The sequence below is a fragment of the Agelaius phoeniceus genome, chromosome 3, assembly GCF_051311805.1.
Source record: "Agelaius phoeniceus isolate bAgePho1 chromosome 3, bAgePho1.hap1, whole genome shotgun sequence".
Taxonomy (NCBI): Eukaryota; Metazoa; Chordata; class Aves; order Passeriformes; family Icteridae; genus Agelaius; species Agelaius phoeniceus.
Window position 1 is genome coordinate 50,714,458 of NC_135267.1, and position 18,243 is coordinate 50,732,700.

The window sequence follows — 18,243 nt, forward strand, 5'->3', positions numbered from 1 at the left end:
AAGAAAACCTCAAGTCTCACTACATCTCTCTCATTCCAGCTTGATTCCAGTTGACAGGTTGTATAGGGAGGGTGACAATGTTATGGAAACACTACCACTGTAGAGGCTGTACCCCTCCCTGATAAAATCACCTTTGACTAATCATGATTTAATCCAAATTACGTTTTGACAATCTTTAGATACTGTTAATTCTTCTCAGAGATCGTTAACTATGTGTCAAATGCCATGCAATAAAATGTGAATTCCTTCCCACCAGTGGAGAAGAGCCAACACACTTTCCTCATGGCAAGATGAGCAAACTTTCCTTGCTGACACACACTATGTGACACACACAATGAATACCAGAAAGCATTGTCCTTTTATCAACTCCCTCGAAAGTTTCTGCTTTTTCCCCACTTGTTTATCAAGTACTGTAGTACAGGACATTACTCCTCTGTATAAATCTGGCACTTCTTGCAACTGCAATTATCAAAACATGTAACACAAGCACCCCCTTTGTGGCAGAGATGCAAGTTAACACACGCAACTCATGCAAAACTAAATTAATCAACCCTTACCAAAACAATTACTTGGCTCCAGCAAGTTAAAAACTGTGTGTGCTCAACAGCTTTGCAAAAGTACAGTTAGCTTGTGAAAAACATCTTTAAAACGTTTTGGATTGTTTCTCTCTTGGAAACATACAGAACTTAGCAGTATTAACTCACCTTCCACACTGTCAGAACAGGAGGTACCAATCCCAGTGTCCCCGCTGTCAGAAGCTATGCTGTGTCTTCTCACAGGATTGTTTTGACTGCTTGATGAAATTGTTGAGGACTGCCACAGGGATTCAGTACCAGGTAACCATCCCGCTGAGGAATAATCCGAGCCTATGAAAGAGAAAGCCAGAAGTCTGTCATTGGAGATACAATACAAAAATCAGGAACAAAATACCTGCCAAGATGAAAACTGAATCCTATGTTTCATAGATAAAACTTGAGCCAGAGTGTGTATGCGTCTTAGAGGTTTGGTTTTTTTTGTTAAGTAAAATCCTTTTGCTAGATGAAAGCTTCCCCAAAATTCTAACATATATATTTTTACTATTTTAAACTTTTCTTGTACTCTTTAACAAGACATTTATCATACGAATCTATCCTAGAACTGATCCTCAAATCCAGCAGAATTTTGCATTGCAAGCTTTCAAATACAAAGCAATTAATTAATTTTAGGACAGAAACCAGTTGAAGATTTGGCCACTGAGATACAGTCCTTTTCTGCTGTGCATAAACCACATGACCTAGGTGATAAAGCCAGCAATAAAATCATCAACACTGATACCTAAAGTAATTCCTTATGTAGCCGCACATAAACAGCCTTTGTGAGACACGTATCCATCTAGTGGTTTGTTTCATTTTGGTTACTTTTTTTCATTTAAATAATTGTTAAAATATTACATTTTAAAGCACAATTCAGAGCAGCAACTAGTTCTGCTGTTCAAGGAGTTTTTAAAGTAGGCCACATATTCTCACAGCCAACCTCAAGGGAAAATTTATCTCAGAGTACAATCCCAGAAGACCATTACAATTTCCAATAGCCAGTACCTAAATCTGAGCATTGTTTAAAGGCAGAATACTGATCACCACATTCATACTCTGAACCAGCACAGGCACATAATGAACCACGGAAAAAAGCATGGCTGCTCTTCATTTATATATAATCACATACATACACCCCCTCTAGCACTTAGCTTTGTACAGCACTTTCAGCAGGAAATGATTCATGAAGGAGTATCAGCTCACGTATAATGTCTCCTGGGCTACATGACGTTATTTTTAGATCGTTTAAACACTTTCAGCAATGTCCATCTGAAGTCGTAACAGCAATTTGCCTCTGCAAGGACATTTGCTACTTCCAGCTGTACTTGTTTTCCAGTAAATTAAATAGTTCAGAAAACAATGCAAAAATTAAATATGTGGGTATATATACAACCCAAATCCTCATACATGAATACATACATGGTTCCCATACAGCAGCCAAATCAATAGACCTAGTGGCTGGAGTGGTGACAGCTGCCTGCCAAGCCAGTTGAAAACTGAGGAACACGATAAATACTTATACACTAAATTCCTTGTGGCATGTGCTATTGACCTGTTACATGACATCTAAAACAGTCTTTTTTGTAGGTAGGTTCTTGAAGGCCTTAAATATGCCTGTCCATCTCGTTTGCCTCAACTTCATTCTCTGTTGAGATTATGCCTCTTCTTCCCTTTAGCACATTTGCCTACCTTTTCTCCCCGTAATTCAAAATCACCCAGTTCTCCTTCCCCTTCATTCTACTTCTGCCATATACCTTGTTGATGTATTTCCTTCTCTTCCTTAAGCTTAGTTTTGCCTCTACAGAAGTCTCTTCAACTATTCCAGTGAGTATCTTTCAGGTCCAAGGGTGAGAGGGAGGACCAGAGGAGCCAGACATGAATACAAGTGCCCATGGCTCACCAGTCACACCCTGTAAAGGGGTCCCAGCCAAGATTCCAATGGAATACCACTCCAGGTGTCATCCTTCATATCACCCTCTCTTGTGTCATCATCTAATGTACTGAAGTGTGACAGTTTTGCATACAGCTAGTGGGAAACTGGGACATTTCTTCTTCTCTTACCATCCAGCATATTTTTCACTAATACTCTGGCTGCTTTGAGAACAGTAATTTTACCCCGCCTCCCTCTGAACAGGGCTACTTTCCAGAAGAATTCCACTTCATCCCTCTCAAGCTGCATCTAGCTATTCAAGCAAGAGTCAAACTGACTTATGGAACGCCAAGCTAATTAAATCAGAGACAATTTGGATTTAGGAGACATTTAAAATACATTTATAGAACAGAAATATAGATAGTTTCACCCTTCATTATGCTGTTTTTCACCATACAACTCTGGTGACATTTCAGCTTTTATGGTGTTACACAAGTGTTAAAGGAAATGCACCAGATAATTTAATATGGAGTAGTGGTAGCATTAAGACAGTATTAAGTGCCAAACCCTTCAGATCTCTTGGTTAGACAAATGCCCAGCATGTGAAACTACAACCATCCATACACAAACGCCCAAAAGGGAGAGCTGCATTTCACTCTGGTACAACTTTGAGGAGTAAAAGCTAAAAATACCACAGAATGAGAGTAACTTAAAAAAGGACTTTCAGAAGACACGTACTCTAACCTTCAGCTGAAAGCAAGATAATTAGATCAGACTACTCAGGGCCTCATCCAGCTGAGTCTTGAACACCTCCAAGGACACAGATTTCCCAACCTCTCTGGTTCTTCCAGATTTTACCACCCTTCATTCCAAGAAAGTTTTCCAAACAGCTCAAGAGGCTCTCATGTTCCGAACAAATTGTTGCAATATACCCCAAAAGATGCAACAACCCAGTGCAACTAGACTGGGTTAACAAACAAGGTTTACATACTAGAGGGGGCAGACACTGATTCCCATCAGGATCTCTGCAGGTACTGTGAGTAGAGAAAGTAACAGGCACCACAAATCACCCTGCTGTAATCTATTCTCAGTTTTACACCTACACACAGACAGCCTGGGGACACATCAAGCCCCAGGTGCATCCTTCAAAAAATGCTTTTTCTTTGCCCCTTGACATTAAGCATACTCCTTTTTTTTTCCTAAAAAGGATAGCTAATAATGCAGGAGTCTGCAGTTTTTGATGTTTCGTGGCACACCCACACAATTGTGTTACCTTGCAGACCTAATGGAGATTCCATTTCAGAGAAGGCCATTACAAATAGCAAGTGTCTGCATGAGAAAGTGAGTTCAATCATCTTTGAAAAGCTGTATCATAAACAGCCAAATACAAGCACCACCATAGTAGAAACAAACCCAAATATTAAGCCTGAACAGTAAGTAACTCATAAAATAGGACCCTATAGATCTCATTAGTCCGAGACATTATTTCTTTTTTTGAAACTGACCTTCTGAGCCAAGTCCTGAGGAATCCCCAGTTGCTATGCACCCCATTCTCTGCTCCCCATCTCCTTTCTGAACAGCTCTCTGCAAATGTACAATCTTTCATACAGCAAACAGCCCACACTAAAAGAACCAAGTGTAAAAGCAGAAGATACACAGGAGTCCCCACGCTGCTCAGCCAGCACACCTGCCTCACCCTGCTGCTCTGATCTCCAACCTGCCAATCAACAGCCATCTGCCCAAAATACAGAGTGGAGTAAGAAAAGCAAGCAAAAATTTCTAATCAATATTTGTGCTGCTGAATTGCATATTAGCATCTGTCTGTGAGCATTCTTTACTGGGTTAGAAAAATCTACCTTTCATAGGATTCACTAGGAGAGAAAAAAAAGTAGTGTCATCCTACCAGGCTGCAATTTCCATCAACAAACATGAAAACATACACATAAGATCACAAAAAAAATTCAAAAGAAGCCTTGTTTATACAAAAAGTTGAATGTCTCCTTAAATTTGGTCAGTGAAACATACCAATATAGTTCTCTGTTTCCAGCCTAGGCATTTAAAACAGATCCCTTTACAACTAAGTATATGAAGGGCAGGAAGTAGATTATTTATTAAAAGGGAACAGTTGTTGAAATTTCACTCCACAAAAACATGTTTCTTTTTCTGTGTTACAGAACACTGTCATCTATTGCTGTGAGAAAGACTCACAGTTAATTCTGGATCATTACCATGCCTAATTTCAGTGGCATGCACAGATCCCCTGTGAAGTACATACACAAAATAACAACATTACCGTCTTTACATTTGGTTCCTAAAATATCTCTAACATGCCTGAATGTAAAGATTGTTATTTTAAGTGACAGCTGTGATACTGTTACTTCACCTAGACACTGAATGGAAAGCAACAGCAAAAGACTTAACTGGGTTTCACAGCAGATATATCCTGAACTAAGAATACTGATTTTTCTATTCCACACTATGACTGACATGGATTGTGACCAGAAGTGAAACACCCATGACAGCCAGTGCAGATTTATACAGTCAAAGGATTCTGAAGAAGATCTCTCTACAGTACTATCAAAACTAAATACACAAAGCTCATTCTGGTCATCATGGATGTGACCAGGCTGTACAATCATATTTCACGCCAGGATGGCACTGAAGTCTGCCTGAAGCCCTTGCAAGGAAAGAGAGTCAGCATTCAGCCCAAAGACACTGCCACAGTTAATTAGTTTACCCTCACCATCTGTACCTTTAACCTAAACACTGCTAATTATGCACAAAGATCACATGGCATTTTGAAAGAAATCACCCCACCTTCAACCCAGCTCTCCCACATCCACTCATATAATCCCCTGACATTGCTGAACTTATTCTGGTTGCATCTTCTACACATTCCCTTCTCAATAAGTTCTTTAAGGAGTAATAGCCTCACTTTCACTTTCTCTCCTGTACCATAGGGCTGCATAATCCCACATCTAGGAAAATAAACCCACAAATGGTCTCTCAATGATATGGTTGCTGTATTGTAAGAAAAAACTTACTTTGGTTGGAAAATGTTTGTTTACTCATCATACCTGGAAGATTATTACTGCCACAAGATTAAAGAAAATCTCACTCTGGCGTGTGCTTCATGCACAACAAGCCCTCATGGATAATATTCTTTTTTTTAACTGCTGGAAAGACAACACAATGAGAAAAGGCAATGGAGGCAGGGGAACCCAAAATGCTAAAAAGCCTTTCCAAAAGTAGACACAAGAGCAGATGTTACACCTCACACATTTATACAGGACTTTTAAAAAAGCTGAGAGCTAGCAATAGAATGGTGCAACAGCAGCCTCCTTCAGTCTAAGGTGAAGCAAATAATAAGGTGCAGTCATTCAATCTGATATCTGACACAATAAAAAGATCCTGGCATGACAGTGTTCCTTCCAGACACAGGCAAAAAAAAAAACCAACTTACTTTGATAAGTAACTACTTCATAAATTCTTTCAAAAATAGTGTTTAAAAAATGGCATCCCAACCCTAACCTCCTAGACACATGCTTCCTAGGTGCACTTCACCTCCATGGTCCTTTTGTAAAACAAATTGCAAGTTTTAATACAAATATCCAAAACAAGTTCCAGGTCTACAATACAGGCTGTTCACTTCCAGGGTGAGCAGAACATTGGGAATAGAGGCTTCTAATGCTTCCAGGGAAGGTGGCCAGATTTCAGTTTCAAGATCCTTTTTTTACAAATGCTCCGGAGGTGGTGGAAACTCATAGCTCTACCAGCTGGCCATGAACTAAGATACCAGAAGGTCCCAGTCCCTCCTCTCACACGAATGCAGCTGAGAGTAGGTGGATGATGCAGTTTAATCAAAGTGCAATAAGAAGCAGGGTAAGGTGGGATGAAATGACAGCCTGAACTATTTCATTTTTACATTTCAGTTTCTCAAAAGTACTTTACAGTGTCAGATAACTGAAGTATGATTCATCCTACGGACTCATATCCTTTATTAGTGTGCTTTCTTGACAGAGCCTGCAAGCTATTTAACTAAGTTCTCATAGCTTTTCAGTTACAAACAGATTAGAACAATATTAAGCATGAAAAAAGATAAAAATGTACAGATATAGAGGGAAACAGGGAAGAAAAATAGGAATGTGAGAGTTTAAACAGAAGAATATTGAGAGAGATCTTTTTATCAACTTACAAAGGCTGATAACACTGCCTGGTATACAAAGGCTTATGTCTGTCCTCTGTATTACTAATGTGCAAAAGAATTCACCTTCTAGAGAGAGAGAAACATAAAATGGTAGAGGAAAAAAATTAAAGTAGAAGAAAGAAACCTTAAGAAGAAAATACTCAAAATACAATCCTCAGAGTACACATCCACCTGGACTGGCAGTATCAAAACTGCCTTTACAAAAAAGGGCTATGGTCATATTTTAAGGAACATAAAGTTGTGCTTCAGTTTCCTGTGAGCTAAATTTAAAGTAGATTGTCACCAAACCTACAGCTTCTTTTGCCTCTCAAATTCCTTAATAAAGGTTAAATAGTTTTGATTTTTTTCCCCTCACAGAAGTGGCTAAATGTACAATCTCTCATCATAGATAATTACAACTATAAAACATTTGTCTTCTACACAAAACAGTATTTCAAAGTGAACCTTTACAAGGTCTGATTTTTATGACTTCACAAATGTGCACAGGACTGTACAACAACAAGCTACAAGGTATCCCATGCAGGAAAGTATGCAATTTAAAGGAACAATGGTAACCAAAAATAATAAGTCAATTGGACGGATGAGCATCAGGCAGCTCGCTCTCTGTACCCTCACCAGAGTCTAAGAAAGTAAGAGGAGAACAGCTCTGTCTTTCCATCAGAGTCCAGCTGGCCAGCTTATGCTGCTGGCTAAAATGGGTCTGAGCTGGGAAGGCTGTTTGCCATCAGAGCTAATTGGACCAACTGGTCAGCTGCTAGGCAGAGGCTGCTCACTCTGCTCAGACTCACACTCACCCTGCTTCCCCAGCATAAGCCCTGCCACTCCAGAGCCTACAGCAAGCGGTCAGGAACAAACTGTCCTCACTCACAGAAAAGGTTATCTGCTAATCTGACTTTATAAGCTTGCTCAGCCAGGGGCCAGACAAGAAGGAGTGCCAGGGAGGGAGTGGGAGCATACAGGTCTGATGTCCAGCAGCAACCAGGCTTATTCTACTGCCAAACTGTACATTGAGGCAGATTCTAAACTGGAGCTAGGTATGCATAAATCTCTGGCTGCCTTCACTGAGGAGGACAAAATCCATTCAGCTAGCAGAGAGTTGTGTTCAACTCTTAACTAAAAAGATGGCAAAATCCTTAAACTGACACAGGTATGAAATATGGAGCTTTGCCTTCCCTGACTTCTACTCTAGAAAGTATGTAACCCAAACACAAATTCATAACACACTTCATATTTCATACACAGACAGCATTTAGCTGTAGTTATTTAGCATCAAACCAATGATAAAATTCCAGCCTTGAGAGGAAAGAAAGTGGTTTGCTCTCATTTCATCACTGACAGGAGCAAGACCAAAAGCTCAATCCAATTGTTGATGGCACTCCTGTGAGTTTTCTGCCTCCAGATAGAACATTTGCATAAAACAGAACTTCAAAATACAAACTGCAGATGTTTCTTATTTCATGTTTGGCACACAGACTACAACTATTACCTCATGGCTGCTATGCTGGCTTGCCTCTTTGTTTTCGGACTCAATGCACTATTCACCCCATGGAAACACAAAACGATATTCCTAGTTTCCATCCACTTCCATAACAGCTACAGAGGAGAAGACTACCTTTTAAACTTGGAAGGTTTATCAACTGCAGTATGAAGAGGGGAACACCTAGGAAAATAAACACATTAAGTTATACTTGAAGTTAATATAAACTTTCAACAGCAAGCCCTCAGGACATGCAGCCAGCTGCTAGGGTCTGTCAAAAAAGCTGGGCACTTGTAGTTGATCAGCTGAATCCTCCTATCAGAAAAAAAAAAATGTAATGATCATAGCCTATCATCTGCTTCACCCTTTCTTACAGCTTAGCTTTATTAGTATTCAAAACCAGGTAAGTTGCTCTCCAAGCTGTTTGTCATGCTAACATTTTTCTTACAGAATTACCTTTGTCCTCTCTCTCTCTGTTTAAAGGCTTAATTCAATCTCCTCTGTGCGTGGGGAAAAGTGAAGTAATCCTAAAATGAGTCAAAAAATACTAAATGGTTTTAAGTAGCTCCCACACTTTGCAAAGTGGAACAAATAGGAGTCCAACAGTCTTACTTTAGAAAAGAAAAGTGCATCATTTCTCTCCTCTTTGTAGTCAAATATCAGTTCTAAAGATATCCTTGACACTAAAATAAATGGAGAAGACAGACTCCCTCAAAATAAAATTTCACTGAAATATTTTGCTCAAGTATGAAAAATGAAGGACAAAATCTTAGCACTGTTAAAGAGGTCTAATGTGCATTATAAACACAACAGGACCTAATTTAATGTGCAAGTATCAGAAAACTGAGCCTCCAGGCTATAGGGTTAGTGCATGCTAACAGAGGTATGCACAGGATAACAGAACTATGTAAGGGAGTTCCCACATTGTTACATTTCAGTGGAAAGGATGAAATTCTCTCTTAATGTAAGACATGAGGAGATTTTCCTTACAAATTTCCAGTGCCCATGTCACAGAGCACAACTTTTCCTCACAATTAGCTTTAGAGCTTCCTATCACTCCTATTCAATGTAAAGAAGGACAATACCCTGGAAACTGAGAAAAGTAGTTAGAAAAAAAAAATAATCCTTGAATACAATACGCCATCATATCTATTCAGGATACTTTCAGTCAAAACCAGCACTTCTTATGTTTCTGTCTTCACAACTACAATCACTTTCAATGTAAAGCTTTACATTACAATAATTCTACCAACCACACAAAAGCCTTTGCTCAATGAGTTTTGTAATTTCAGATGATGAAGAGAACAGGAAGTATTTAAGACTGCAACTACTAGCTTTAGTTTTGCTAAGTAGCAAAAACGATAAAGTTTTGAGCAATGGTATTTCCAATGTCTTTTTGCGCTTTTAGTTAGGTCAGTACACTTCATACTTTGTTTTCTTATTACCCACAAAACCACCAGGTCTTTGATCAGTGTTAGCCACTGAACTTTTATACAAAGCACTAATTCTCAACTATAAGAATGCCTCCAGAGGCACTGAAAATTGCCAAAAGGTCTAAATGCTGAAGGTAGGCATTCGGGAGGGAAGACATCAACTTACAAGAAAGACAGTCCTGAAAAAAAAAAGGGTAATTTGTTTTGAAATATTTAAAAAAGTTGCAGCTTTCCACACCATCTGGAAACTATGCTACAAAAGGAGTAAAACAAACATTAAAAACATAAGGATACCTTATAAGGAATCTCAGTTCTGACTCCAGGATCATTCAAGAATGTTTCTCGTCCGAATACCACACCACTGGTCTCTAGTGTATCAGAAGGTTGAAAGCATCTTTTTCTTTTTTAATTGCATTTGCTAGGTGTACTTCAGATATTTTAAGAAATGAAGAGGCAGTTAAGACCTTTACTTGACACAACTTGCACTGCCCTTCCTCAGCAAGACTGAGAGAGTCTCCTACCACCTCTTCCGTCATTATCCATTATTCTGGACTTGCTTAAACCTGTGAGTCCACTAATTGGTGGAAGTTACACTGTCCAATGGAATTAATGTCACTTTTTCCTGATCCTCACTTAACCTTCCTTGACCTTCCTGGTAAGTCTGGGGATTAACTATATACTTCCTGATGTCATCTGCAGCAGCAAACCAAGACTGTGCTTGCTGAGAGATTTTTCCACTGTCCACCAGCTGATTGAAGAGCTAGTCTACTTGACTCTAAATATCCCACACCTGCCAGACAACAGCATAGATGTTTCCTGCAGTGAAACAGACAGATTTCTGTCAGGTGCCTGACACCAGGCAACTGTAAATCCCTCATTCAGTATTTAACTTCAGTATTTTCCTGGTCCAGCTTCCCCAATTAGTTTGCTGGAAGGTTGAGAAAGTGCTAGAGTGGGTACACAGGAGGCATACGAGTGGAGGTACACTGGGAGCAACTACTCACTAGATTATTTCAGCTGCAAAATTAAATCATGCCCTGCAATCCACCTGCATACACCCTTCAGGCAAAAAGAGCAGGTTACCTGCCATATTTTCCCATATTTCAGAGACTATTACACCTTTAAGGAAAAAGAATAAAAAATTCTCAAAACTCCGCCTCTTTTCTTTGTGTTACTGACTCCTTTTAGGGATGGGCATTTCGAATCTCAAAAAACAGCAGAGATCCCTGGGGAATGAGGAACAGAAAGATGCAGTGTCATTTACAGCACGGCTGGCTGCAGAGAAATAGGTCACTTGAGCATGGCTGTGCAATCAATAGGATGTTCGCACTCAGGCAACCCAGCCAGATGCTGGGGAGCACTGTGCCCAGGGAAAGCCAGCATCCTCAGGGGCAATTCCACAGGGCTCAGCAGTTTCTGGGAATATGAGGCATGATGTGTCAGGACTAACACACTTGTGAGCATATTTACATGAGTTATTCCCTGCTGCAATTTTTCCTCCTCTTCTCTAGGCCTCTGCAGCCGATCTGCAGTGTCCCACAGGCCACACTTAGTGCCTCCTTAACTTGTCCAAGACAGCAAAAACGTCATGTAGGAACCTAAGGCAGGAGCCAGAACTTCTCATACTTCAGTACACCTTCCCTCAGTGCTGGCAGCAATAAACTTCAGGACACTATATTTAGATTATTCCAGAAAAGAAATATCAAAATATAATGGCTTCCTCCTGAAGAAGTTTTATGGAGTGCAGCTGCCCAGCTGCCGGTGGGGGCTGCAGGGAGGGCTGTGTGAGGAGTGTCTGGGGCTGCCAGACCATGGACACAGCCGGTTCCAGACAGCTCCAAGGCAGCCACAGCAGGGTTCAGCCGAGCCCTGCTGCCATGATGGCAGTGCCTCAGGGAAAGCATTTGTTCAGAAAGAGCAAAACACTCCCCATGAGCAATGAGTGAGGGAGAACAAGAGTGTGAGAAACAGCCCTGCGAACCCGGAGGCAGGAACAGGAGCAGAGGGGGAGGAGCAGCAGCTCCGATCAGATGCCCCCTGTAAGGTCCGAGAGAGATCAGGATGGAGCAGGGCAACAGCACAAGGAAGGAGTGTGAAGAGAAGTCGACATGGACTGACACCACGGCCAAATCTGCTCTGCCTGTGACAGCAGCTGGCAAGCAATCTCTCTGTCTTCATCTCAACACGAACTCTTCCATCCTATTTTCTCTCCTGCCTCACTGAGGATTGGGAGCAGCAAGCCATTGAGCAGTGAGCCAAGGCTAACCTATGGCAAAAGCCAGTACAAAAGCCACTTTTTGAATCACAGTGAATACGCCTGAATGTGTTTTTGGGCTAATCACAACCACAATGAGACTGTTTCATTGTCAGTGTACAATTCTAAGACATACTTGGCCACTCAAGAGATTACTGACAACTACAGGCAAGTCAGCACTTTTTCAGCCAAAGAACCATCAGCACAGGAAATGACAATTAGTTTAACTCTTTAACTATTAAACAACAAGCAAGTTGTATGTTAAAAACAAGTATCCAAAGAGTACAGAACACAGAGCAGTTGATATTGAACAAGAATAGTACTATCTCTCTTCTCCTTAACTAACTTGTCTACAATGAACAAGCTTTGCTTTTAACAATGGTAGATGATCACCTCTGGCTACAACCTCAAGTCATGCAATTTAGGAGGCTTTCAGCTATTCTTACCACCGTGCATCACATTTTGAAATACACGGGTTCTTTAACAGGTATTAAGTGCCTGGCTAAAATCTTAGCATAAATAATTTTGCACTGTAAGAATCAATATTTGATTGACATAAATTCTAGACATTATTTGGAGAATCTACAGGTGCTGTTTTCCTACCAGCACTTCCTTCACCACCTCCCACTAGGGCAGACAGAATGGTTCAGGCTGCTTTTTACTACGTATTTATTCAGGCTGCTTTTTACTACATATTTATTCTGTAAAACTCCTTAAAACAAATGCATTCTTTTTAAAATGACTAAAGTAATAACTACTTCCTTTAATTAAAATTTTAAAAGCAAAGAATTATTGCAACCACAAGTCTATATTCAGTCAAAGTGTAACATACAGAATCAGAATAACTGCTAACTTGCAAACCCAACACTATAATACACTCTTACATCCGTCATTCTCCTCTTGCCAAGCAGTTAAGACATAAGTGTTCTGCACACATTAAAGGAGTGGATGCTATATCCATAAAAGTGAATTGCCTGGAGGGATGAAAAAATAAAGGCGTTGTTTTTGAAGGGCAGTAAGTAGCTCCTGTTCACTATCATTCAAACACAGAATGTCATTTGACCCCATAGTGATCTGTGAAAGACAGCAGAGGCCATTCTAACAGCCAGTCTTGCAGCTGGAACATTACATTTTTAAGTTTGGGTGAACAATCTTTATAATGCACCACATACAAACACATTTATACACCTATAACTGGTAACCAATTTGAAATCTATGCTTGGACTAACTCACCATTTATTGCCTGTAAAGATAAACCTGCCTTTTCAAGATACTTCCAAAGCTGTACCATTCCTGGCTGCACATCTCCAATAGCAGAGCAAGAAAACATCACAAAAACAAAGCCACTGGACTTCTGTCTCTTCCTCCACCTCAAAGGCTGAAAACGAGTGTCATCAGCCCCATCCTCCTCACCCTGGCTGAGTTAGGAAGCTGCCTTGGAAACCCACATGTACCCCAAGAAGGCAGTGCCACACAGGCTTTACAATGTGTTGGGACCTTACTGCTGCTGCCACTTCACTTGTGACATCATTAAATAATCTTTCAGACCCACGTGTGCCATGCTGCCAGTGAGGCTCAAGTACAAGGAACACAGGGCAAAATCACACTGCCAGGGCTCCAGGAGCAGAGGGTACAGGCTACTATTTCTAGGGAGTGTCAATAAAATCCTTTTGATGTCCAACATTATCAATATTGGACAGGCAATAATGGACAGTAGAAAGAAGCTTGACTAGAGGTGGCACAGTTTACTACAAGTAATAAATATGTGTTACTTCATTTCAAAGAGGGCTTCTTTCACTTTCCACAGGCATCTGTTGGACACACATGGCCCAACCACATCTAGACCAGCACTTTCATAGTCTTAAAAGAGCTGTTAACCAAATGTACATTTCAAAGGCTGGTCTAGATAAGTAAGCAAAGGGATTAAAATGCTGTATGCCCTTCACTGCAGTTATATTCCTGTAAAGACAGCAGTTACTCACGTGCTTAAGAGGTACAAACTATGCTGCAACAAGTTCAAGGAGACTGAAAGACTTAAGTCAATCATATACATTTCAAATTTAATTTTTCAGCAATTTAATTTTTCAGGACAGGCACTGAGAGTGTAAGGAGCTGAAATTATTTTGCATGAGCATCAAACTGTGTCATTAAATTCACTGATTATACAAGAAGCACCTATCTAAAAAAAAAATCTCAGTGGGATACAAACAAGACAGCAATTTTTTTTTTCAGAGAAGGCACTCCTATTGAACCAAAAAGCAACTACCATGTTGAAATGAGAAGAAAGAGTAAAACTGAAGGTCACAAATTAAATATGCTCCAAAAGTGTCCTTGCCTGTTACATTTTAAGATAACCAGAATTAATTTGCATCTATTACTAAAAAAATGGTAATTCCCCTGAGTAAACAGAATAACTCAGTAAGCACCTAGCTTTGTAAGGGAATTATATGATTTTCAACTGTATGATTTTCAGTGATTTTCAAAAGTAAGACTTTTAAATACCTATATCCATAGGTAACGAAAGTACAACTAGCAAAATAGAAGACTTTTCAGTACAAAAATATGTTTACCAAGAATTATCAAGTTATTACTGTTATACTCCCACACCAATTGGAACCCCCATCAAGTAGCTGCCATTAAAGTATTAAACATATCTTAGCAGAAGAAAGGTTCCTTCAGCTTAAGAAATAAGTGCCTAAACTCCTGCTTCCTCGTAGGACACTACTGTTCTGCTGTTAAATACTTTTCCCATGAACAGCCTCTTTAGGAAAAAAATAAAAACACCTAGCATGGTAGTAACAACAGCATAGGGTCTTAGTAGCTGTCATTCCTTCAATAAAAATACCTGCACGGAGCTAATTAACTTCCACATCTTCAGACAGATTACAAACCACACAAAACAGCTTCTCAACTCTTTACCAGTAGGAGAGATGAAGGAGGGCACTCCTCAGTTGGAAATTATAATGCAGACATCATCTCTCAAGGTTAAATCTCTATCTACTTGCCTTCTAATTAACCACCGCTTTCTGTTAGTTTATCCTATCTCAAATTAGATCTTTTTTCTACCTGTTTTGCTACCTTACACCTCTACTGCTTACAGAGACACATACATTTAAATACCCAGGGTTAATACAAGTTCAAAAGAAAAGAAGGGATGGGGGAGGAACTAGAGGCAATACACAAAATTTGTTCTCCAGTCTTACAGTCAATTCTGACAAACAAGCAAAGCAAAACATTAATTCAGTAATTCACTGGAATTGCTGATAAATACAACGCAATACTAAAACACTTTATGTGCCCCAAACAAAAGGGAAAACAATGTATCAAATATCACAATCTAAAGTTTTCCGAAACAAGTGAAAAATGAACACTAACAACCTTTGTAATGGTCTGAAGTTAGTGTCAGAGTACATGGTGATGATATAACCTTTTAATATTCCTGTCCCAAAGACAAATAATCAAGAATTGAAACATCCTAAAATCCTGCAGTTTCCATCAAATTAACTGAAATCTCCACACCTATTGTTCAGAATACCCACTATCTTTGCAAGCTGTAGTACAAAGATAATGCAACTCCATTCTTCTGCAGGAAGAACGAAATAGTTTTTTAAAATGCTTCAACAAGGGAAACGTATTATACATAGAAATTAATAATCAGAGTACAGAAAAAAAAGAACAATGTCTTCTTTCACCTTATAGGGATGAACATTAGCCTACTTGTAGAGATTCAGGCAGCTGCTAGGAATGTCTTAGCAGCTCTTGTATTTGCAAGAAAAACCCTGTCAGTTGCAAGCAAAACAATCTCACCATTTAAATATGTCAGCTAACTGTATACACATTATACAGTCATCTTTTGTGAACCCAAAGTTAAAACATAAATCCAAATTTCTATAGGAGAGAAATTACTCCAACAGCACCACTTTGCACTTGCAATGGCAGAGCCAAACCACAGACCTCCACTTGTGATCAATTGCTCCAATAAATCAAAACATGACAAAATATTTGCAGAAGCCCTGCCAAAGTAAGACAGGTGATACAGTCGGTAGTACTTTCAAATCCTAAAAAAGGCATCCTAAAGAGCCGGTGCCTTGCCTTACCTTACCTTTGCCCAAAAGCAACGTTCACACGGCTCTGCAGCCAATTCACCGGTTTTGCTCTGCCAGTTTGACAGCCGTGACACGGGAAGTCAGCCCATCGCTTGCACAGAGGTGTTTCCCCTGGAACAGCCTAACTCTAAGCATTAACATTTCAACGCAGCCCTGCCAGCCTGCAGGAGCTAGGCTCTAATTAATCCAGAGACAGAAAAGTGGTGGAGAAAAAAAGGGAAAGAAAAAAAAAAAAAAAAAAAAAAAAAAACAAAAAAAAAAACCAGGACTCGACCCATTTGTTCCGGTCTAAATTTACAACGAAATTTACAAGAGAAGCACGCTTCCAGACTCTGCTTAAGGGTATACCAACATAAATCGGGGATGGAAGAGAAAGCTCAAAACATGGAAACGGATTATGTAGGTTAAGCTCAGCTTTTGTCATCCGCTTCGAGGTCCAGCTAAGGAAACGCCGAGCCCCCGGCTGGGGCCGATTCGGCGCCAGCGGCCCCGGGCCGGCCCCCGCGCCCCCTCGGGGCGCCACGTCCCGCTCCGGGCGCGGGGCAGGGGCCGCGCCGCCTCCCGCGCACGGCGGGGACGGAGCCGCTTCCTCCGGCGTTCCTGCGGGGACCCGGGAAGGAGCCGGGCCGTGCCGGGGGAGGGGACGGGAAGCGGCGCGGGCCCCTGTGCCTCCCCCCCGCCCTAGCCCCTTCCCTCCGTAGCGCTCCTTACCCGCCTTGTAGCCGCGCAAGCCGGGCTGGGGGTGCAGCCCGCCCCACATGGTGCCGCGCCGGGCCGGGCCGGGGGACCGCCGCTCTCCGGCGGGCGGGCGGGCTGGCGGCCCGGATGGGCGGTGGAGGCGGCCGCTCCCGCTGCCGCTGCCCGGGGAGCTCAGCGGGGCGCTGCCGCCGCGGTGGGGGCTGCTGCCCGCCCCAGGGGCGCCGCGGCCATGCTGCCGGCGCTGCCGAGCGCGGTGGGACCTGGCCGCCCCCTCGCCGAGACAAAACTTGCTCTATTGCGCTGCCGCCGCCGCCTCCTGCCTCTCCGGCGCTGGCAGCGGGGCGGGGACAGGGGCGGGAGCGCCGCAGATGCGGCGGCTGCTGCTCGGGGACGAAGCGCTTACATAACCCGGCCCACGGGGCGAGCTGCAGCGAGGGGCTGCGGCGGGGGGCGAGTCCACCCCGGCCCGGCCCGGCCCGGCCCAGCACATCCCGGCCCGGGCTGGTCCATCCCGCCCCGCTCAGGCCCCCCCGGGCCGCGGAGCTGGTTTTGGGCTCGCTTTTGGGCGTGTATGCGCCGCCCGTTCACCCCGGGCTCGGGAAAGGGGCAGCGGCGTGTGCCCGTCGCCGGGGAAAGCACTGAACTGACAGCACTTAGCGTGGTGTAAAGGCAATCGGAAAAGGAAAGCGAAATGCCTGAGTTGCGGCATTGGAAATACCCAAGGTCAGTATGCACAGACCTTAATAAGCAGAGTTCAGAACAAAATCACTCTTTCCCCCTACTTATATATGTTTTAATAAGAAAAAGATGTGGAAATAAAGAATCGTGACATCCGTTTGGACGATCAGTTCCACCAAAAGATCCACAGTAACATCAAAAAGTTTAAGCCACAGGACTGGGAACAAAATGCTCGTGTCAGCAATAACTAAAACCCAGTAAGAGGCGCATCCCCTCTCCACGCTGCTTTGAGTCTGCTCCAAATACTTCAGAAGACAATTCTGCAATAGCAGCCTTTCTGTTACTGCTGCTTGCAACTGCAGCCCAGTGGGCCCCGTGTAAACTGCTTTCTGAACAAGACCCTGACCCAATCAGCAATCCACATTATCAGACAAAGGGAAGGAGAAAGCATTTGGACAGCTTCTAACATCAGCATAGCCATACCAAGATTACAAAATGCACACCCACCAAAAGAAGAAAAGCGATGCTTCAGACAGCATTGTAGATTATGATGGACATGATAGTTTAGGGAGGTGAGGTGAAACAAGATACATTCTGTGTTTGTGTGGAGACATTCACAATCAATAAAAAAAACTGTATTCAAACATTTCCTGCTGACCCAATGCATTTTTAATTAGTAGCTGGTGATCACAGAACAGTTTTCATCTCTTCGGAAAGTTATATGTTTTGTTTCAGCACAAGACATGTTTTATTTATGCCTAGCTTGGTATTCATAACGTACTCAATAAAACAGGCCTCAGAAGTACTGGCATGAGCATGTAGAAATGCTGCATGTTGTTATTTCATCCTCTTTCTTATCTGTATAATGCCCTTGCACATTCACTGAAGACCTGACATAATGTGCATTCCTCACCAGCTTGTTTTAACTTCAGAGTGTCAGTGGGTGT

The 18,243-nt window shown here is 41.8% G+C and overlaps 1 protein-coding gene across 2 annotated transcripts in view; it reads right to left on the bottom strand.

Moving 5' to 3' along the window:
* CEP85L (centrosomal protein 85L) overlaps window positions 1-18,243 on the bottom strand; it is a 135,280-nt gene that overhangs the window by 88,304 nt on the left and 28,733 nt on the right. Inside the window, exons 1-2 of one of the 2 annotated variants that reach the window (XM_077175223.1) lie at window positions 16,631-16,959; window positions 705-866 (exon numbers count right to left, since the gene is read on the bottom strand). In XM_077175223.1, coding sequence (XP_077031338.1) covers window positions 705-866; window positions 16,631-16,679 — 211 coding nt within the window. In that variant the 5' untranslated portion in view covers window positions 16,680-16,959. Of the gene's footprint in view, window positions 1-704; window positions 867-16,630; window positions 16,960-18,243 lie in introns of those variants that run through there. The other variant, XM_077175224.1, reaches the window with a different exon arrangement.